Consider the following 24,272-nt stretch of genomic DNA (forward strand, 5'->3'; position numbering starts at 1 on the left):
AACTATCCAAAAAGGCCCTATGCAGGATGTTTCCCCATTTAAAAAAAGTAAATATAATGATAATAATAATTATTATAAAGATTTAATATTAAGGATTTTAGTGCATATATATATATATATATATATATATATATATATATATATATATATATATATATATATATATATATATATATATATATATATATATATATACACACACAATATACAAATAATTATTCTTGTCTTCGTTTAGTGAATAAGACTAAACATTTTGAATCTAATTGAGTACACTTGTTGATGGAATATTACAGTTCTTTTGATTGGAAAAATAAAATGGTGAACATAAATATTGATTTTGATATAATCGTCAAAAGACAAAAAAAAAAAACCTTCCTCTATTAGGTGAACTCTTATTAAGCATGTGATTATCCTGCTGTGGGAAATGAATGAATTCCTGACCACAGTTGAATTGTATTGTGTGTGTGTGTGTGTGTGTTACCTGAGGGCAGCAGCATGATAAGTGTCCACATAGTCTGAGATGAAAAGCTCTCTGCTCTTAACCACAGGATCAGTAATAACCAGCTCACGACCAGAGTCTGGAGAAAGAGACAGAAAGCAGACACGTAACGTGAGAGGCATCCAGACCGTCGCTAATAAAAACGTGCACACATAATAAATGCAGGCGAGACACAAAAGAAACCAGACAGATGCACAGACACTTGCGCAGCTATGAAATATGACAGTTATAGACTTATAGACAATGAAAGCATCAGTACAGCAGCTCTTGGAAATAAACAATAAACCTGAATAGAATTAAGCAATGCTTTTCAATTCATCAACAACAAAAAAAGGGAAATGGAAAAGCTGAATTAAATGCTAAACTAGGGCTGGACAATAATTCAATATCAATATATATTGCAATATAATGTTTTTCAATAACGGTGATATGATTTTTTAAACACATTTCCGATATTTCGATATATACATTGCAGAATTTCTCACTGACTTGACGTTCAGGGTGCAGCCGTCAGAAAGAGCTGAACACGATTGGCTACTTGCTTGATGACGTACACCACAGAAACGCTGCCAGTGCTCAGCAGCAGTAGTGTGATCTAACAGTAAGATCCAACGCAGCTTAGTTTTAGTTACAAAATGAGTACCCCTGACCGCAATACAAACGTGATTGAACAAGCTTCCACAAGTAAGGAGAAAGCAAAAGAAAGGAAAGACTAATTCAGTGGCGTGGAAGTGGTTCGGCTATCCAAGATCTGATATTAAACTTCAGGTTTCAGGTGCTATGGGGTGTAACAATACATCGACATAGATCGATGCATCGATCTAATGTCTAACAATACAATGCGTCGATGCCAAGCATTAAAATCGATACGTGCAGGCTATTTATATATTATCGTTTTAACACAATGTCAGTCTATGTATTATCGCCAATGTGTTCATTCTCGTTTAAATGACCTTTTAGAGCTTGTGAAAGACGCTCAGACAGTGCTTCACAAAAGTTTATCATTTGCTCGTGTTTAAAGCCTTGCAAAAAACAGCACGTGCTCATCTCAAATAGAGCACAAATAGGCCACTGAATTGAGTCTTCTTTTATAAATTTTTTTGTGCTTCAGTAGATAAAGGTCTGTGCGGTTTTGCCAATAAGGAGAATAGAGCGCTGTGAATCATTCTTTACACTGAAATTTAAAACTGTTAAAAGAAAATGCTCAATAAACTGCGGCATAGGAGCGCTGCACGCTGTGACCCTGTTGCTTCAAGCGCATCATTCTGCACACAGCTCTGTATTGAGGGTATGCACGTGACGTCACCGTCAGCAGGAGTGACTGAGGCTTTTATGTAGTTCATACCGATATCGGAGTTATATCGTATCGACCGAAATTAAGAAATACATTGTGATATCAATTTTGCCCATACCGCCCAGCCCTATGCTAAACTGTATATTTATGGCTTTTCCGGCAAATATTTCCGATGACAAATGTCACAAAGATCCATACAGACAGTTTTGGATGAACATTTGTCTTCAGAATCCATTAGCACAAATAAAAATGGCCGCCATGGCAGACTAGTCAGTGGTGCAGCAGGTGGCGGCTGCTGCTCTCCAGCAGCCTGGCAGAAATGCAGGCCTTCTTAATGCTTTATTAGAGTGCGGTGTGAATCAAAGTGCTAAAGCCCTAGCCCAGCAGACCCCCTCAGCCTGTTATTACTGCCTGATGTGTGTATCAAGCTCAGATTTGCTGCTGATAGTCAGGAGAATGAGAGCTCCGAGGGCACATTAGACTGAAAGTTATTTGCACTTCATGGCACCACTGTCGCTCTTGAGGGAGCGTTACCAGGGAAACAAGGGCAGGAGGGTGGTATTTTTTCTGAATCCTCATTTATTTGAGATGCCGTTCTCTATGAAACTTCACAAACCAATAACCAGGGGTGGTTACATAAATGAAAATGACTCTTCAAACAAAGTTCTTTATGTGTTTGTAAGTCATCATCACGTACCGTTCTCATTGTTGCGGTCCTGCACCAGGTGCTGGTAGACGGAGTCAGGTACCTCAGACTGGCGGTAATACCATTTCACATTCATTAACAGATGGTCCCGTTTACTCTGAAAGAGAAAAATAAACATTCGGTAAATAAACAGATATTGTTTGTATGTTAACAGCGTCACAAATTTGGCTCTTAGCAAAGTGAGTCTGTGCCACCACTGGGTTTATAGTTCTAGTCTTTCCGTGCCAAAAGCCCTGGGTGGAACAAAGTCAATTAAAAAGAGATTGAAGGGATTTAATTCTTTAATAAAGTAAATGGCTCCATGACCATGTGTGGGAGGGAGGTGAAGAAACATGGATGGTGCATATTTAGGCAACTAAAAAATCTGAACAAAAAACGAAGCCAGTTTTGTCTAGCCAAACACATCAGTTGCCGCTCCCCTCTTTTCCACAGCTGCACTTTGAACTCTGCCACCCGCTGTCTATCCAGGGGACTGCACACAGTGCCCATTTGCTTCAGTACCGCAAAATGACCAGCAAGTGGCAGCACTGAGTCATGTCCAGACCTCCCAGAGGCACTTCCAAGAGGGGCCAGAGACAGGGAAGAAAAGGGCAAAGCACTGTTTTTATTCCCTGACATGAAATATTTATTATCCTCTCACACGAAGCCAACTGACCATTCAAATGGTTTAAAAGGACATTAAAGAAACCACAGCTCAGCAGACGCTGGCGACAAGACCCCCGGAGCAGCGGCCAGAAATCACAGTCATCTTTAACATGACTACAGATTACCACATTCCCCACAAAAGGCTGAGTGTGTGCCACCACGCCAGCCTAGTGGGGGGAAAAATACATCCAGGGTGGATCAGAGAGCCAAGGGTCTTTTTTTTATTGAAAGCCTGATTCACTTCATGCAGCTCTGGCTTCCTTGGGGGGTGGGTAGATGGGGGCTGAGCTCATTGTTGAGATATTTCAAGACTCCTACCTTTACTGTGGTCACTGGAAAATACTAGGAGAGCACAAATGAAGTAGAATATCTGCTAAAGAACTGCAAAAAGACCGAAATGTTCAAACAGAATGCCATCTTTGCCCAACTAAGCATGGTCAAAGTGAAAGAATCCTTGGAGTTAAAGACCATGAGTAAGAGTAATCTAGGCAAAATAAAAACGTGTGCAGCTGTGGTATTGTTGAGATGGTTAAAACCCAATTTAAATGAGATTAAATGCGCTCTCTGTAACTGGGCCACTTGCATGTGTCATCAGAGGTGTTGTCAGTGCTTATTACACCGCAGATGGGGAGACAACCTGTGCTCCTCCAGGGTATTTCAGAGCTTTCAGTGCCTTGGTTCAGCTAAGGACGGAAAATTTAGTTTTTTGTTTTTTTTTAGCACTCCTGCCTTTACAGCATTAACATTATACCCTGTAAGACTGAGTTTAAACATGAATAAACACCCCAAGGCCCCGAGAACAAACACATACTGTTTGATAAGATATTTGTGCTGTCCAAACAGATCCATGTGGCCGAATTGTACAACCTTTCCTATCGCTCTATAGATGGAAATGACTGTTTCATTATCAGACCCTAATTATGTTTGCATGTTACACTGAACAGATCACTGTGCAGAATCAAATTATCAAGATAAGCACTCTGAGGCGGAGAGAGGCAGCCGAACTGAGGCAGTGGCGAGGAGCCCATTACAATTACAATGCTGAATTGATTAGTGACATTCCACATAGCATTCCCTCCCTTCCCCGAGTCGCTCCTCATCCGGCTGATCCCAGCACAGCTTAAAGCCACCTCTCCAAACACATGACTGAATTAAGACTGCTCGAGGGGCCTGCCAGCTCACTTATAAACTGGGTCTCAGTCAGTGATGGAGACACTAAAGGGAGAGATTTCCCCTCCGTCAGAAGAGCGAGGCATACCATAGGAGAACGGAGGGGGTAGTGGTGGTCTGGCCGCTCTCTCCTACACTCTATAATGGCAGTGCTGCTTCCTTTGTCTGATCGTTCAGCTCCAAATCACTGCCATTATAGAGTCACAAGTTAATCCAAACAGAAATTACCTCTCCACCCAACCTGAATCGGTCACATTCGTTCTCATAGGGCTGTTTGAATACAATCACCCCAATTTTTATTCAAAATTATATATATATATATATATATATATATATATATAGAATTACATATACATATACAAAATGAGGTCTAAGGTTTTATCGGATAACATTACATATAACCATCTCCATGTAAATGGAGCAAAAAGCTAAAGGGACACATAAAGTCAGATCCAATCCAAACATACCTATTGTAATGCCTGACACTACATTCATGATATAAGCACAACCTAAAGAGGGCAGAAGAGAGAAGTGAGAAATGTTAGAAGCATGGGGGAGGTAGGGCGAGACGAACAGCGCGGGCAGCACTAATTACAGCACAGCCAGTGTAAGAGTCCAGTGAGAGTGCTATAAGAGGCTGAAGCTGGACTTTATGAGGTCTGGCCAGAGGGGGAACAGAGCAGGGTGGAGTCTACCAGGGGTGTTAAGCAGACTCCACCGGCACGCCAACAGCTGGGCTTTCCACAGGGAGCTACTGGGCTAATAATAACCTGATGTGTGGCACACATCACAGAGAAAAGATGTGTGAGGACTATTCATTAGTGATGTGAGAATTAAAGAGCTGCACACAGAAGCGGGCTCTTGAGCCATGCTTGGACGGAGAACCAAGGTGGTAATGAGAGGAAAATTACACGAAGCGAATGCTTGTGCACACGCTGTTTGAATTAGTCACGGTTTATTACATGCTATTGCTGAAGGTACCAACACGGATACAACCGCCATGGCATAACCTCCCACCCCTGTGACCTGACGCTGCGTGTTGGCGGCTGACATTTTGTCTGTTTAGCGTAATCATTAAACATGGCGGCAGCTGCAGCAGCAGTGGCAGGTCTTATCTGTTAACATAGGCAGCTTGAAGCGGTCACATGGCTCCCACATTAAGAGGAGACGGTAAAACAACCACAGCCCAGGCCCTCGCACTCTCTACTCACATAACCAACCCGCAGCCAAGGAAGGCCAGACCCTGAAGCTCTCCACCTAGAGCATATTAACAGGAAATGTGTGTTTATTTTCAATTTCAATGTTGTGCTTTTCAGTCATCCGGCACCAGAACTCTCTCCGGTTTTCTTAACCAAACCGGGCTCAGACTGCAGAGGACCCGAAGAAAAGCAGGGGTTTTCACACTTCCTGGAAAAGGTGGTGGTGGAAAATGGTTTCTTGAAGGTATGCAAAGAATCCAAATGACTTGGACGCAGACATTCAGGCTTGTTCCGCCCGGCATGCGTACATGTTGGTGGCATCGAGGGGGACAGATCTATGATCTACAAAATGTAATATGATTAGTGAGGAGCAGGCAGACAGGAAGGGCTCACTCTCTCACGCATGATGGATGTGCACACAGAGACAGTTTCCGCCCATAAGCTCGCTCTCTCTTTAACTGCCTCTCAGACATAGACCAGATGCAGCTCTCTTCATATACACACACAAGCACTTCCATCTGGACCTCAGCACACAGCTGTATGTGCCTGAGTGACAAAGAGAGGAAAAACACATCGTTGTAGGCCCCCAAAACAGCCCTGTGTGAACAAAAACGTCCCATGTGAATAAAGACATGTAGCATGCTCTTCCCTTTATAATAAATAAAGAAGAAAAAAAAAGGTCTCTCGCGTATACTACTTTCGGCTTGAGCTTTTGAAGGAGAGCAAATGTGCTGCCCTGCCACCGTCAGACTGAAACTAATAATGGTAAACAAGTGCTGATGACATGTTTCTCCCCTGCAAAAGCCTGTGTACAGATTACTCCTCCGCCTGTCTACAAGCACAAATGGAGGAAGGGAGGGAGTCACAGCTGTGATGCCGGCACAGTCAGGACCTTTATGCTGCTAAACACTGGGCCCCTCTCTCTCTCCCTCTGCTGTTTAGATATTAAATCTCGACTCGCTTTGAACAAAGTCTGCCCATCTGTCAGCCACTCTCTATATTGGATTTGATGAGCATTAGGCAGTTCAAAGGGGGAGATTTTTAGTGTAACAAAACCAGGATAAAACTGTACCCCCCCAACCTTGTGACACAAATCCACTCATGTGAGCTCCGCTCCAAAACCTAGTGAAGCTGTCTAGGTAACATTTTAAGGCATGTTACCAACACAAAGGCAGACAGCACCATTATGCAACCTTACTAAGATGTCATTTTAGCCAAATTATACGACTGTCGCAGAACCTAGTGAACTGCCTCACTGTCTACCGCCTATATGAGAGCTTTCTGACTGAAATGGAACCTCAATAGTCACTGTTTTGGAACAATCTACATTGGCAGATTGTCATAGAAATATCACAGCTCAAACAAAGAGCACAAGAATAAAGGCAATGTGATTGGAATTACATTATACTTGAATGTAAAACTACTAGGGGTGTGACGAGACACTTATCTCATGAGATGAGACACGAGATTGTGTTCACGAGAACTAGACGAGATTTTTACACAGTATTTTTAAGAAATCCTCAATGATGAAAAACATGACTAGAAAAATTGTTTGCAGGTGCATTTGAGATGTTTTAACTCATCATCTTGTAATGAATGTCATGTCAGTTCTACTTTCTGAGTATGAATTATCATATATGCAGTAAAAGACAACAAGCACTGTAAAAGTTTTGCCAAAAACTCAACTGACTGGCTTCTTTCCTCTATGATTGTCTCTTCAGACCTTAGAACTGCACATGAGCTTCTTTTGACCTCCTAACTGAACTCCTTCCCACAAATTGATCATAGATATTAAGCGCAAACAATAACCATAATATCATAATCAATCAAAGTACTCAATATTCAAAGTGCAAATAGAGACCACATTTTTCTTCAAGATGGTTACAACGAGATAGCCTTTATATTGGGAGTTATTTCGCGATCTAGCGTACTCCTGTGAATTGGGAGCGGTGGTGCTGAACACGCATTTTAAAATATAAGTCTGATATAACGAATCCTCCGCCACGGTCCAGTCCACTAACATGTAACACGCTCAATGCGAGCGCTTCACTAACACGTAACACACACACACTCATAACAATCGCTCAATGTCTTCTCGTTACGTGATCAGCGCTGCGCACTATGTACGACTCGAACAGCTCGTGTTGGATGAGCTGATGGAATTGAAGCGACTGTTATCCACCTGAATTAAATTGTGTTTATTTCTGTAAAAAGCAAAACTAGAGTGGAGGCGTAATGTAAACATAGCGTTGGCATATTCTATCCCAACTTCACCCTCACATTCTGTCATGACAAGGTCATGACAATATGACACGAGACAGCCTTTCACCTCGACGAGAAATCTCGTCACAGTTTAGTCTAAGATTTTTAAAAAATGTCTTTTGCTCACCTAGGCTGCATTTATTTAAATCTAAAATACAGTACAATTCTGAAACATTACAATTTAAAAGAACAGTTTTCTCTTTTCATATTTTTAATATATTTTGGCAAATCTGAATTCTCACCATCATTACTCCAGTGTCACAAGAAATCATTGGGGAATCATGGGGAAACACGGTACATTTTCCCCCCAGGATTCTTTTAATAGAAAGTTCAAAAACAGAAATTATTTGAAATAGAACGCTGCCTACTGAAGCTGCTCACTCATTTGGCGGTGACTAGAGTCGTGCTGAGTGTACAAATAACGCTAATTAAGATCTCCCTGCGACTGCTGCATCCATTACACCAGTCTCAAAAACACAGCAACACTTAAAACACTCAACTCTCTCCACTTCACATAATCTCCCTCTCTCGATTTCCTCGCCCTGATTCTTGATCTCACAGGCTATTTCCTGTAGCTGGCCGTTGGGCGATATCACATCAGGTGTGTTTGATATGAAGAGGCAGTGGCTGTGATGTGTATCACAGCGTGTGTTGGGTTGCTACACACAGCAGGTGTGACTGGCTCATATCCCTTCCCCCCCTTTCCTCTTTCGAAACAGTTTTTTCCCCTCACTCAACCCCCCACCTGGTACTCAAACACTTCAGTTACTGACTGAATGCTGGGGGCTGGACTTGAAAGGAGGGGGTGTTTCCTGAGACATGATTGACAGCAGTCTCCAGGCAAACAATGGGTGGAAAGACAACGTTAATATTTAAAAGGTTGTTATTGTATTGCAATGAAGGAGCACAATTTTTTCCTTCACGAGACGACAATGATGGTAAAGCTTTATTGTTCTCAATGTTTTGCTGTGGGAGACATTAAAAGATGCAATCCAAACCAGAGACATTTTTCCAATACTCTTAAAAACAATGTACCTTAAAAAAAAGAATGCTTTTATCTATAAGAAACAATCTGTAAAACATGTGAGCAGACTGATAAGATGCCAGCATAGTTTCTAAAATAGCTAAATACAGACTACTCTTTCTTTTCCTTCAGTCATGGTTGTTTTTGAGTGATCCAGACAATAGAAGGAAATGAAGAGCTCTGAATGCAGCTATCGATAACAGGCCAAATCAGAAAGCTTTGCGCACGTGCGCGCACACACACACACACACACACACACTTTTCAATGCCACTGCTCAATCGGCAGCACCGACAAAATTAATAATTCCACACAATATGTGCATTTGCAGCCTGAACTAAATTTGATTGTATTATTTTGTGGTATTCAGTCACATCAAACACTATAAATAGACATAATGCCTTACTATTGTGTAGTCGCCCCCTTATTATGCAATTAAGACCAGTTTTGTAGGGTAATCATTTAGTAGCCAATTCAAAGACTACTGTTACCATTTCCAAATGAATTTCCCTCCATTGCAGAGTTTTAGATTTGACCTCTTCCTTCGCCTTGGGTAACATCTTATCTAAAACCTGACAGTGCCAGCTCTAAATGGCTGCTGACAGCGTAGATTTATGGACTGAAGCAGTATGACTTGGAGGAGAATGCCTGCAAGCTCAGGGGACGCCGGATCCGTGTTCCTGACCTCAATGGTCACCATCGCAGTATAGAGTTACTCCATAATTCTACAGCTCCCTGACACAACCTTGTCACACGGCCGGTGAGATAATGTACTACAAGAGCACAAGCCAGGCGAACAGCCTCCCAGAAATGTGAAACATCTCAAAACATTTGAGCACAAAGGCAAAACACATGAGCCTGTGAGCTTATCCAGTCCTGAAATCTGTAGAGAGCGATGGCGGATCAGTCGCACAAGCAGCGCACTCGGTTTAGCCTCAAGTCCCTGCTCATGTCCCTGCACTTCCTGAATAAAAGCAGAGAGAGAGACAATGCGCTGCCTTGTTAGTGTGGCCTAATGACTGGGTCGTTTCACTCGCCGGGGAGGGGAGCAGCCATGCATTCATAGATAAACACAGACAGGATCATGTTAGGGTGAATGGCTGAACCATAGGCAATGGTTGCAGCTAGAGCTAAAAGAAGAAATAACATGTTTACGAGACTGATGTATGAATCAAACAAGCTGTGGGGCCATTATGTTAGGATACCGAACACAGAGAGAGAAAACACGTTGTGTATGTGTGTTTAAATGTGAACCATGCCTGGTTGGCTGGTTAATCCCAGCATTGAGGCTGCAGCATGGGCCGCTGAGCAGTGCCGTGTGTGATGGAGCGCGGTAATGGAAGGCAGGAAATGAGAAGTCTTGGTTAAGCCACGGCTAATCGATCAGTGTGTTAGGGCTGGAGCAAGCCAAGCTGATGCAGGGAAAGCGGCTTGTGGTAACAGACGCTGCGCAAACCCTTCCTCTCTTTTCTGCGCTGCTGTACTCTGACACAATGGTCTTTGTTCTGCTCTGGCTCTAATTGCGTCGCTGACTCACTTGGGTTCTGATTATTTGATTGGGCTGATTACAGCGTTCACCTTTCATTGGTCAGTGCGCATGTGGCTCGACGGTCGTGGATAGAGTACAAGAGTAGGTTTTGTATATATGTGAAGCTGTTTGGGTTTAGGTGAAAGAAAGAACGAGAGAGTCAGAGAGAGAGAGAAAGTGATTTAACTCTCTCCCCCGCTGACTCGGTTAACAGCAGCTGATGGAAATATTTATAAAAACTGTAGCTCTGTTCCAAAACCTAGTCTGCTGTCTACCAAGATATCATTTTAAATTCTCACAAAACCTGTATGACTGTCAGTGGATCACAAAAGAAGAATTAAAGAACATTTTTTTTTTTCCATAGAATAAAGTCAATGGTGTCCAAATCAATAGAACCCATTTACTTTCATTTAAAGAAAGAAAGAAAGAAACGCAAATGCATTGACAAATATTTTTTCCTCCATCTCATTTTTTTTTTAAAGAAATGAAAATACTGAAAATAAGACAAAATGAAATTAAAATGGCATTACTCATTTTAAACCATAATACCTCTGCTTATGAGGTTCCATTTCAGTGTGTATGCTGCTTTAGGAGGCAGTTTCCTATGTAGACAGTAGAGAGCAATGTATGTCACTAGATTTGTAAAAGCTATCATTTTTAAAAATGAAGGTAAAGAAAGAAATCCGTACAATTCCTGACTGCCTGACAAAGATACTCAGCAGGAAGTAGTCTTTACCAAGTACACTCAAGTGGAAGGAGAAAAATCAAGCCAGGACAAGAGCACAATTCCCATCCTCACTTGTGATTCATCACACACTCCTTTTACCCAGCATCCTCCCGCACAGGGTTTCCCTATCAAACATCAACGTCTGCAAATATTTAGTCTCTAATATCTCTCGAATAAAGGAGCCAAAGCATTAAACAGGATGGCAGAGGGTCGGATCCGCATACTGATCCAACTCACACGTATCCTACAAGGTGGGCAAACGCTCAACAATCTAGAAGAACCGCAGCGCAAGGTCCATAGGATGAGTCGGGGAGCTTGTGTGTGTGGAGACAGACGGAAAACTAACTGGCCTGCGACATGCCAGCTGGAGCACCGCCCTCTGGCTCGAAGGGCGGCACGGTAGCCGGTGGCCGAGGGAAATTACCGCTGACGAATATTCATACAAACACGAGACAGATACAGGATATACATCTGAATGACAACGCACTTCCTCATGTAGACAGACAGGCGCACATGTAGCCTCATTCCCTATACGTTTAGATTTTAATGAGCATGTGCACATGGCTGAAACCGCTCCCTACGGGGTGGAGGGGGAGAAATAAAGAGGAGCGCCACAGGAAGCTGCTTATCTGTGCTCCAGACTGTCAATCTGCCACAGGAGCCCTGCACTACAGGCATGAGGAGAGATCATCTGCCTCCTCCAATCCCTCTGTCCTCTTTAATTACACACACGCACCACGTACAAAACACACACAGGACCGCGCATGCGCGCAACTTCACAATGACAAAGAAGAAACAATGCAGATCTCCTTGTCGAGTCTGGCACAGCGGCTTCGGCTTTATCAAGGAGAAGAGGAAATGAATATCTCTCACAGGGATGAGGAGAAAGGCAGCTGGAGTTGAAGGGTCAAGGCTGACACTCAGCCCACGGTCACACTCCCAGCATGCATCTTTCAGCTGTATTTCAACCCTTACTCTATTACAACAAAAGCAAACACATCTCTACCAGCAGCCACCAAGTCCGTTCTTTGTTTTAGAGTGCCTACACAGTCCTGCCAGATAAGAGCTGAGGTCAATCTAATTAGATGTAATGGGTGGCAGCGCGCTCACACACACACAAACACACACAGATGCGGGCATGCAACCGCGCAAACAATTTCCCATGCGCTAAAATGTGAGCATATGGTCGGGGGACGGCTGCAGAGACATCAGCCATTTGACATTTTCATCAAGTACTGTAGTACACTTGGAGTAAACTGATATCTCAATTGGCAGAGCGAGGTATCGGCCTCCACTGCAGAACTAATGTCAAATCGAGCCTCTGTACTAGATTAGAACGAAAAGAAGAGGAGAAACGTCTGCGTGCGTTAACGTCTGCCAAGATGAAGGACGACGCAAAGTGGGGGTGACAGCTCAATGTGGTCTTCAGCCTATGAGAGTGTGTGTGTTTGTGAGGGGAGTGTGGTTATTGATGGCACCCAGCTCAGCATCATTAGTGCAGCGGTCGGTAAATTATCCCTCCAGCCTTTTTTGCACAAGGTCCGCCCACTCACATACTAGCCAATGAGCTTCAAGCTGGATGATTGACAGCCCTATACAGCCAGTGGCAGAGAGGAAGAGAGAGATGATGAGGTGATAAAGTGCTATAAGAGCCGTTTTGTGTATGATGAGTGAAAAGCACTGTTTGTTTGCAAGCCTGCTGAGATTTACAACCATTTGCACTGCCCCTCCCTGCATTTGTTTTTCTTTCTTGCTGCATTTTTTCCCATCCTCCTTTTCTCTCTTTGCCTGCATAGTGCGCTGCTTGCATGGAGGACATTTTCCAGTCCACTGTGATGATATTGATTGCAGAGCCTCCCCTGATTGCAGCCCTGAAGTATTGACCAGCCGGCTCTCCTACAAGCAAACAAACACACATGCAACCTACACGAAGTGTGTGTGTGTGAGTGATTACACGCTGTCAAGCCCCATGTCGAAACGCTCCACAAGGAGTGTGTAAAAGCCCAGAGCTCCTGCTCTTTTTTGCTTATTGGCTCCAGTGACAGCCAGTGGGCAATGGGTGTCAGCTTTTTTTCTTATTACCATCTTACTTTTGCAACAAATTTACCCTTTCTAATAGGACTGCATTCTGGGAAGCCATCAAGAATATAGCATTGAGACAGAATATCTCATTCTCATCACTCATCTAATCCAGCTCACAGGCTCTCAACAATGAGCCTGATCCAACAGCTCTACCCTAATGCACCAGCACTTCCATTACCCATAATCCCACAATACAGCTCTCTAATTAGACCTGTATTTCTGTATGATTTCCTCGAAAAAGAGTGCACACTCAAACTCAGTCTCCTGCATACAGGTGGGTGATGTGCATTAAGAAGAAAAAACACTAAAATTTTAAAGCTAAAAAAAAAATACAAATACTACCTTTTTAGGATAAGGATGGATAACTATAAGGATGGACAATATAGGCAAAACATTGGACTGACAGGAAAACGAAGCCACAATATCAAAATTGATCTTTTTTTTTTTATTCAGCAAGGATGTGACACTGAATACTGAAGTAATGGCTGCTGAAAATTGAACATTGCAACCACAGAAAAATGTAAATATATTCAAAGTTATTTTAAAATAAATATTTTACAATATTACTGTTTTAACTGTACATTTAAATCAATTCCATACAGTATTGGTGGACAAAATAAACTTTTCAATAACAAAAATCGTATTGATCCAAAAACTTTTGAACGTTGTTGTGCATCCTATTCCATATATCAAAAATGTAATAACTTGATGTATACTTGAATACCGCTGATGTCACATATGGCACACAATAGCTATTTAAGCATTGTTTTAGCAAAACTGCATTCATGTCTCGCTCCTCTATTGTACGTAGTAACCACTTTTCACAATTCAACAATCAATTTCCAACGGATCAATTAAAATCCCATACTACATTTTCCTCAACGAACATTATTTCACTCTGACATATATCCCATTTTGGAAGTAAAATGGCTTTAGACTTGAAATTAAATTTTTTTGGGATGTCCTCTGATGTAGACCTTCTCCCTGCCCAAATGAAGAACAACATCAATTATATATGATTTGTATGCTGCAGTGTATAAATTGGTCACATCGTAGAATATAAAGACGACTGCATGATATAATTCTCACGTCTTGCCTGTAATTCTTTAAATTTTCATGCTTAAATGTCAACCTCCCACACACAGTTCTCTAATGGCTGCCAGTGAGAGTGGTTTGACAGCGCCGGCTTATGATCGTTATAGTGTGTCGATGCCCCAGATCACGAGAGAGAGACTATAGAGCGCAAACCACTTCCACTCACTCCTCTCTATATTCCCCTCCTTCTTCGTAAACCTTTATATACACTAAATCCTTTCCATCCATCCAGCCGTGGTGGGAAAGAAAAGGAAAAAAAGGGGAAAAAAAGAAATAGAAAAGGCAAGGTTGAAGCCATAAACCCCTGATATTATGCCTGCTCTGGCTACCACTTGGCATTTAAATGCCATTTGTGGCGGCAAACAGTTCACACTTAATTACAGCGAGCAAGCAGCTGTAGCGGCCAGCCTTTCCACACTGAAGCAAGCTGGGCAGCCAGCACCAGCCCTTTCAACTTCCCATGCCGCTAAAAGAGAGCTCACCTTTTAAATACTAAATTGGCCCGCTGCTCAGAACATCTCAGCGAGGGTTTCCCGGCTTCTGAGATGTTGGCCAGTGCCTCGGTTCTTCAAACACTCCACCATCAGCCTGTCCTGCTGCCCCAGCGGTGCCTATAATCAATTGGCCTTTATACAGCACCATAAGCTCTGCCTTTGCTTTAGTGTGACACACACACAGATAGAGGCCTCTCCTGCAGTCTGAACCTGCTTGTATGATGTGTTGCACAGAGATGTTACAAAGGCGTCTCTGCCACTATCACTCTAAATCGACCTTGGAAAGGCAAAAGAGGAAGAAAAGGGGAAAAGAGACTTTAAAAAATATTTAAGAGCCGTTTCATTTTTTACCACTGTAAAAATTTCAGTTTAGGTGTAGGTAACCCACAAGGATGTCATTCAATGAATTAATGTGTCATCGACATACACCAATTGCATCTAATTAAAGCATTTAATCTCAGTGTTTCCACTATCTTTGTAAATATGCATGTAAATACATTCACTACACATTGTCTCAGCCTAAATAGACTACTTAAGTAGTAGGGCTGTCAAAATTGCTCAAAAATGACGTTCGAATATTCCCTCTAAAAAAAGCACGAATATTCGAACTATTCGAACATCTGGTTGCGCATTTTATCAATGACGCGCATTACGTCAATAACAGGACAAATTAATACAAAGAGACATAACTACTTATATAGGTAGTCTATTTAAGTTTAAACATATTTGACAACGTATTACCTACACAAAAACAAGTAAATCAACTAATGGCTAAAGACCGCAGACCTCACTCTCTCTCGCCCTCACGCTCTCTGCTCATAACGGCTTAAATGAACACACACACATTGAGTGCTGATCAAGAGTTTTGCGCAAGCAATTTAAGGTCGCGACTCTTGTCCCAAATATAGCAGGCTTCATTCAGTGATTGAAACAAATATTAATATAAGTTTTACAGCATATTATTGAACGCTCCGAGCGAGCTGTGCTGTGGTAAACATGGAACTTTTTTTTGACATGAAACTGTAAATAGTCAAACCATTGGAAGCAGTGCATTTATCCTTTATTCATGCAATATCTATTCAGTCAGTACCTCGGTTCCATTGCTTGACAGAACTCCCTGAAGCCCCATCCACGACACTGATCGCTCATGTCCTTACAAATCAACTAAATTAATTTCTCCGTTATGGCCTCACGTGTTGCAGACAGAGAGCTTGTGGCGGGCGATGCAAAGTAAGGGTGGTCCAGTTTGCATTTTTTTACGGTCTATGGTTTGCACATACAAATGAGTTGCTTATATTTATAAAACGAGCCTACAAAAGCATAAAAAAAGCCCGTTTAATAAAGAAAAGTTCACGAAACTAAGTGAAAACTAAAGTGTTTAGTGAAATTATGAAACATTTAGATATCATAAATTGAGTTGTATAAGTTAACGTTACATTTCTACATACATTTTGTTCTCATGTCACAAGTAATATCAAGGTTTATTTTGATCTGTTTTACATGATTCTTTTGTAGTGTGGTTTTCGGTGAAGTGTACTAAAATAAATATCGTCACCTGTGTACATTAGCCCACTTCTTCTCGATGCTTTTCCTGATAGTTTATAGAACAATTACTCCGAGTCGCCATCTGTCGTTTCAAAGAAAAGCACAACGGCGAGCGCGTCAAATATAAACGCCTCGTCAGTTTGGGGAGGAGCGCGCGCAGTCAGCGGAGGCTCGCGCTGCGGAGCCAGGCCAAAGTACACAAGGCTTCAGGCGCGCTAGCGCCCTCTCGCAAAGCAGACAGCCACGCCTCTAGCCACGCCTCTACTACCGCGGGCGTTTTTTCCCCCACATTTTTTTATTTATTCGAATATTAATTTTCACCTTCGAAATTCGTTTTTTAAAAACTATTCGAATATATATTCGAATTTAGAATATTCGTTGACAGCCCTATTAAGTAGTAAGTCAGAGAATAACTGACTGAATACCTTACAATGCAAAACATGATATTTGGTAATATATATATTTTACAATGCAATATCTAAGACAATATCATAACTAGACTACGATTAGAACTCTGCATCTCATACAGAGCCTTATAGTAACAGTTCAGACCAGACTAAGAAATGTAGGTAATAGTAATGGCTTGAGCCTTCTTAAGTTGGGTAACACGTCAAAAAATATCATCATGAACATTAATTAGGTGACATAACATATGCCCAACTCATTGGCCGAATTTAAATTTCAATCCATTCAGCAAAATAAATTGAAATATACTACACAAAAAAAAAGTTGCAGGGTGCACCTACCAACATAACCACCCTGGCTTTTCTCTGTATCAGCAGTTAATCAAGGTCTTGCATTGTGCTTGGCATTTCCTAACCTCAACCTGTTCACTCCCAAAACATCAGGCCAGAGCAACAGACAGTTCAAGACCAAAGTAGGAGGAAAAAACACTTCACCTGTGAGAGACAAACCGAGGACAGATATTGTGTCGGAGCATCATGCAACTCTGCAGCTCACATATTTCTAAGTGGCACTGGAAACGTCAGAGAGCATTCGTGTCACACCAGGAAAACACACAAAGACAGACTGGGGTCTTAATCGGTCTCATAGTCACACATACACTTCATATCACCTTCCAGGCAGGTCTACACATTAAATCAGTCCATTTCATCTTCAGCGGTAGGGAAGAGTTTTGTGCATCTCCTCGACAGCATGGATCAGATTTGGACGTGTGTGTCCGGCACACAAAGGACATTATAAATGGAGAGCATGGCCTTGTCTTCTAGCTTGCTCACAGGCACTCATTTATCAGTAACACCAGGCAGCGGCAGAGCCTTTTCCAAAAAAAGAGAGAAAGAAAAAAGAAAACAAACATTCTCACCATGCAAGTGTGCAGAAAATGATCTGGTGCTCTTTCTCTCTCTATCTCATTACTTTTTCTTAAAGCTATAAAGAGCTATTCTGCTACAAATGGCTCAGGCATAACGGCAATCTATAAATGGGATGTTAAGTTCAATAGCCCAAGGTTAGAGGCTGAGAGAGCTCGAGCGCTTCATTGCACTCTGCATTGTTCTTTCCAGAGTGCAGATGAGTCTGGTCTCAGCACACGGCTGAAGCATCAAGCGCTATTTATGAACTTCGTCCTGGCATGAGGAAGACAGTGAAGAGAAAACTAGAAGAAAACGAATAAAGCATTCTGTCCACGATAGGAATCTGTTTCTGGCTCTTCTGCTGAAATCTGCCGCAACTGATTTGTGACTTAATTTTGACAAATAAACAAATTTGGAAAATACAGAGCTTGTAGGTTCAGCTGTGAGACAAAGAGTGAGCAATAGGGCATTATCTATGGGAAATGTGCAGTTATAACAACAAAAGCACAAAGTAAATGCCAATTTTTTTCCATGTACACTAAGGTATGTGTACAGTGCGTGTAGCAAATTTCATCATCAGCATAGTACACTTGTACTGTATGTGCAGCCAGATTTTTCTAATCACGCATATACCCTACGCTCATCTCGCACATGTGCCTTGATGTTTTTATTTATTTATTAGTTTGTCCATAAGGTGGATCACACTGGCCAGGTTGTTTCACAAAAAGAAAAAAGAAAAGAAAGAAAGAAAGAAACTAACAAGACTGAGTAACTATTAAAGATGCAACAAAAACAGACTGCTTGACAAGTATTTGTGTGAGGGGGTTAACAGATAACATGCAACTCTAGTTTAAACAATGGCATTTAAAAAAAAAAAATCAGTCATAACATCTGGAGATAATTTTGCAAAAGACAGGCACTTTACAAATATGAATATTTCTATCACGCATGTGTCGAGTGAGTGTCAGAAGGAGTATACTTTGTGCATTCAGCTGTAGGCAAAGCATTCATTTACGGCTTAACAGGCAAGTAACATTTACATGCACTACAATTTTAGTTGGACTATAATTGGCCTTGGCATTGCACATGTACCGATATCAGGAAACATTTAATTTGTTTTAATAATTCTGAATTGTTATATATACAAAAAATTTTATGATTCGGTTTCTTCTCTCTCTCTGCATAGACTAAAATGCCTGTTCACCAAAGAACGATAACTATTAAAAAAAAAACAGATAAAGTTAGTTCTAAAAAGCATTCTAAATAATATACAAGCCTACATCACAACAATAACAGCATCAAGAAGTGATTTTGTTGGAATCACTTTCAGAATAATTTTTTCCAGCTGATAAACGATAAAACATTGACAGCCAATCAGAATCCATTCTGCTTTAAAGAGCTTGAGCATTTAAAGCGGCAGACGATAAAACTCCACCATGTGCTTAGAATAAACAGGATGATATCCTCCGCTAGTGCAGATGCAATATAGTTATAGTTCTTAGGCCTTAAAACATCGATTTTTGGGATTTAAGAATCGATATTGGTTCATAAAAATGAGAATCGATTAAAATCAATATAAATATTATTCAGCCCTAATATTTAGACAAGCAAAGACTGTCTACATGTAAATGTTCTTAATGTGAACTACTCTACTAAATACTGTCATCCTCTTCAGCAGCCTCACTCGTTCACAGCAAGCGCCTGCTGCTCAGAAACATGTCTGAAACAATTAGCCAACAGGTAAAACGACAACATAAAAAAATGCTGAAATCACCTTTCAAGCATTCACACAAACACTACTTGGCATAAAACAAACATCTTTGAAGCCATTGTGATGAAACGAGGGAGAATGCATACAGAAAGGAAAGGGAATGAATAACATGAGGGGCGGGAAGATGGAGGACTGTGGAATTTTCTAGCGCCTTATATTTCCCATCCTCCCCAGGCCAAAAAGCCCTCCCACTCTCCCTCTAGAGTTTTTTTTTTCTTCTTCAGCGAGAGCTAATTTGCAACATGTGTTCTTTAATGGAGAGAGCCACCCGATGGAAGCATGTGAACTCGATACCACTGTAAATCTCCACTTCCACAGCTTTTTTTATTGGCATGTCACACTTTGGACAAGCTGGAAATTACACTCGGTGAACTGAGAAGCAGTGCAGAGACACTCTAGAAAGGCGGGGAAGAAAAGGAGAGGAAAAGAGACAGATGAGAAGGAAGCGGCGTAAGGTGCTGCGAGTCAGAGAGAGAGAGGACCGCTAGTCGTGTCGGGAAGGGAGGATCCAATTACACTGCAGCCAGGCCAAGCACATGTGTTTGGAGAACAGGATTGTTGCAATAAATATTGGCCGTGCAAAGACTGCATAACATACTTGGCTGATACAAAACATGAAGCAAATTACTTGGAGGCAAATATCAATTACAACGCCTTCGTTAACAAGAACAGGAAATCTAACAGGGGATTAAAAATGATAGTGTTGTTTGGGGGGGAAATTTCAGCTATAATTGTTATGAGAAATTAAAATGAATTAAAATGCTGAGGATTACACTAGTACAATAGTTGTTTTATCACAGTGTGATTTGGAAAGTGTAAACATTCCCTTCGTGTTGGTATTTTTGTAATTTTTTTCTCTTTGACATCAAAGCGGACGAGATAGAGAAGCCTGCCTTTCCTTTTTTTAAGATGAAACAGTTGGGTTGAATGCCAGGGCTCAGCGTTCCCAGCTTCAGATGCTAGTGAAGACATCAGAAGAGGGAATTTGCCTGTGATGTGCCAAAAAACGGCATTGTGTCTCTGCGGCAAATTCCGGCAATCTGAGATGAGGCGAACAAAATTAACATAGCCGTTCCACAGAGACCCAAATGATTTCTAATGCATAAAAATACTTGACAAATACCCACCTCGCCACCAGAAAAGGGAAAGGGGAAGGGAAAGCCGTGATAATGAAACGTGGCGAGAAAGGCTCCGTTTAATAATTTAGTCTCGTCGCCATGGATCTGCTATTGATTGTGCTTTCAGGTGTCTTATGAAAATGTTATCTCCAGCCTCGCGGTCTCTCGGCTCCATCTGGCAATGTAATCACTACCCCATACCCCATTGTTGACCCCACACACTTCCATTTTGATTTTATCCCTTGTTCTTGCTCTTCCTCCTCCCTCTATCCCTCTTTCTTTCCTCTTGGCCACACAGCTGGTTTCCATAGTAGCGTTTACTGAAAGCACAGAGCTGTTAAAGGCATAAGAGGGAAAGAAAGAGAGAGGGAGGTGTGATCTAGAAAAAAAAAATTAAGAATAAGGTTCTTGATCTTTTCTGAATTGGGTGATAACATGAGTTGACTATTCTCTCTTCCTTTATCTATATGGCTACTATCAAGGTAGAATGTCAAAAGCACTGGTATTTCAGTATAAAGTTGATCAAATATATATAACAAAACAAATGAATCGAAACAAAATTAAAATAAGATGTCCAATTGTATATTGTGTATATAACTGTGTATGTGACAAATAAAACTCTTGAAATCTTGAAATCTTGAATTATCAGATCTGTGCGTTGAATGCAGCCTAATAGGTCTGCCTTCATGCTGCTAATGAGAATCAAATTTGTATGTTAACAAGAAAAAACCTTTAAATAAAAGGAGTCATTCAATACCAAATAAGCTTTTCATATGGTATTTCACTGGTATTGGTATCAACTACTGAAATTAGTATTGTGACAACCCTATCAATTATATATTGATTTGATTTGTTTGCCTAATGGCTTCATTTTGGCGATGAACTAGTAAACGTGTTTTTCAAAAAAGCCCCAAAAACAAACTGATACAAACAGTGCTTCAAATGGTTTTGGAGAGATGCCCATTTGGAAGCAGTGCAGCATAGGCTGTGTGTATTTTGCACAGTGCTAAGTACCTAATGTCATTACCACCAGCAGCATTAATGCTTCCTTTAGTGGAATTTCAAGTGTATAGGAGGGAGGGAGAAGAAAAAAAAACAGAGTCACACACTTCATTCAAGAACATTAATCAAAACGGCCATTAACTTGCAGCATTTCACAGCAGATTTACTTACACAGGCTAGCCCTTAAAGGGCTTTACAGTCAGGTCTGCTTAAATAAACTGTACCAATGAATAATTCAGGGGGGGGGGGGGGGGGTTGCAACATCAGAACAATGAAAAGCCAATTCACAAAAAAATGATTTGCTCAAAAAATATGGCGGGAAATAAAAAGACTATTTGACTACCATTACAGGCCCCCCAATTAATTCAAAAAGGCCATTGGGGAAAACGCATGTTTTAGCATGTTGCTGCTTCTGCTGCTGAATTTAGCATTGTGTGTGTGATGTCATCCTGCTTGCTTGACAAAAAGTGCACCCCCTCCTACAGGGCTCCCTCAGCGTCTGACACTCGCTGCTAAACCTGTAGCCGCTCTGTATTTCTGCTCTACTCTAAACACGATACCCTGCAGACAAAGTGCAAGCAGGGATATTTCAATCACACGCTCCTGAGCAGAGATGCAGCGGAGACTCTCTAGCTGCCAGCAGAGCCTGCTGCCAGAGGTGCTTTTTCAGAGCCGCACACAATAACGGCACAACAAAAACCTGGGGGCCACTTGTGAGAAACGCACCTTTACATATTTATACATGCAAATGCACCGGCTCATTTTCAGCGGCTGAGCAGGCAGAGGAGTGACGGTCGGGGGGGAGGGCGAACACGTCGAGTGTAACGCTGGGAGAGATAGAAAAAGCATAGCCACCCCTGTCCACACAGAGCCTCTTAATGACTGCGGGCTCCCTGATGTAAAGATGGCAGCGGCTGCCGCTCCGCTCAATAAATATTAACAAGAACTGCGACTGATGGCGCTGCTCACTGATCCATAATTGCATTTCAAAATGCTGGAGCTTGTGGGGGTGGGGGGGTCCTGATGAGGCAACCTACGCACCTCCCACCCCCAGGCCGGATGAGGATTTAATCAGAGCTGCAGAGGGCATTTAATAGAGACACAGGCCATCATTACACTTTTAAAGGGACAGTTCATGCAAAAATTCTAATTAAAATTCTCATCACCCTTTTGTTGTCCCAAAACTGTGTGTTCTTCTGTGAAACAAACATATTTTGGAATGCGTCAGTATTTTTTTGTGCATACAGTGAAAGTCAATGGATCAAATGCGGTTTTGTATGCCATTGACTTTCAAATAAATGTGTTGCGCAGACAAAAGTCATACAAGGTTTGAACGACATGAGGATGAGTAAATCATTTTCATTATCTATATCCTGTTTGCAAGGACGAAGGTGTTTGTAAGAGTATTTTCGCAGATTTTTCGTCAGACTAATCGTTAATGCTCATTTTCTGTGGCGCGTAGGCAACCTTACGGGTTAGAGAAATAGGCATGGGGCATTGCGCACACGCATTTCTTCCTAAACCCACTTTTGTGATCATTCATGCATGTATGCACATATATTTGCATCTTCATGAAAGCGTTTTAATTAAGGCTTTGAATCATTAGCTTTTGAGGGCGCAGAGATAAGCACAAAAACCATCAGAAGTGAATTACACTGGGAGTTTATTTGCATTCCATGAACGCAGGATCCAATGCATTAGCATGGGCTGGCAGTGGGCTTATCAAACACTCCAACCACACGCCCTAATCAACAATATCCGCATTGCCGATAATCAATAGTCTGTTAATTGCCATTTCACAGCTAGAGTGCAGATGCATGGGTCAATGCAGGGCTAGTTCAGATTGCAGTGTCCTTGCCATCCGCCAAGCTATTGTTTCAAGTGAATCATTAGGGGTCTATGTATAGCTCAGCTCAATGAGCAAACTGTGTGGAATAATGGCACTTTAGCAGGCCGACAGACGAAACACTGTTTTCACATTTTCAGATTGGGATTTAAAAATGGTCAAATGTGTTAAACAGAGCTGACAGTATTAATATAATTGAATAAATCAAATTAGCTAAAAAGAAAAATGTATAGAACCGTGAAAGATGGGCAATCTAATGTCGACGAAATCGGTCACATCAAGACTTACCCCAAATCTTCAAAATCGCTTACTCACATGCTCCATAGAAAAACAACCTCAAGATTTCATGTTTTAATAGCTGGGTTTCTATCCAAATCTCTCACAAAGAAATTTTAAAAAATATGACAAAAAAGATGGCAAAACATCGCTGCATTGTGCAGATTTATCAGAAACATACCCAAATGGTCAATGTCAAAATATGTTAAATATGAACTTAATGCGCATTGTATTTTGGGCAAAACTCCAGAAAAACCACCACAACCTGAACTTAACCTGTAAAATGTATGCACTTATGAGTTTATTCACATATGAAGAGCTTCAATTTACAAGATTTCTTAAATTAAAATTGTCATCATTTACACCCTCATGTCGCTCCAAACCGGCAAACCATTTCATTTGCATTACACACAAAAGAAGATACTTTAAAGAATGTTTTGACTGTTCATACACTTTTCAAAATATTTTATTTTCCACAGAAGACAAGTGTTGGAACGACATAAGGTTGTAAACAATGACAAATTTCATTTGAGCAAAAATTCTAGAATTGCTTAAAAAAATAGTCTGATGGACCACAATGAGTAACAACCTTTCTTTTTCCTCAGTCCTGCTTCTGTGCTTCATTGGAAATCATGAGTTCTTTTTGATAATTGTATTGTACATCACACCTAATTAAAT

General features: G+C 41.3%; 1 protein-coding gene across 1 annotated transcript in view; it reads right to left on the minus strand.

Annotated features, from left to right (window-relative positions):
* The window catches only part of rerea (arginine-glutamic acid dipeptide (RE) repeats a), a 122,737-nt gene that overhangs the window by 45,423 nt on the left and 53,042 nt on the right, over positions 1-24,272 (minus strand). Inside the window, exons 4-5 of the mRNA XM_079803456.1 lie at positions 2,491-2,596; positions 482-578 (exon numbers count right to left, since the gene is read on the minus strand). Coding sequence (XP_079659582.1) covers positions 482-578; positions 2,491-2,596 — 203 coding nt within the window. The remainder of the gene's footprint in view (positions 1-481; positions 579-2,490; positions 2,597-24,272) is intronic.

The sequence above is a fragment of the Gobio gobio genome, assembly GCF_949357685.1.
Source record: "Gobio gobio genome assembly, chromosome: 21".
Classification (NCBI taxonomy): Eukaryota; Metazoa; Chordata; class Actinopteri; order Cypriniformes; family Gobionidae; genus Gobio; species Gobio gobio.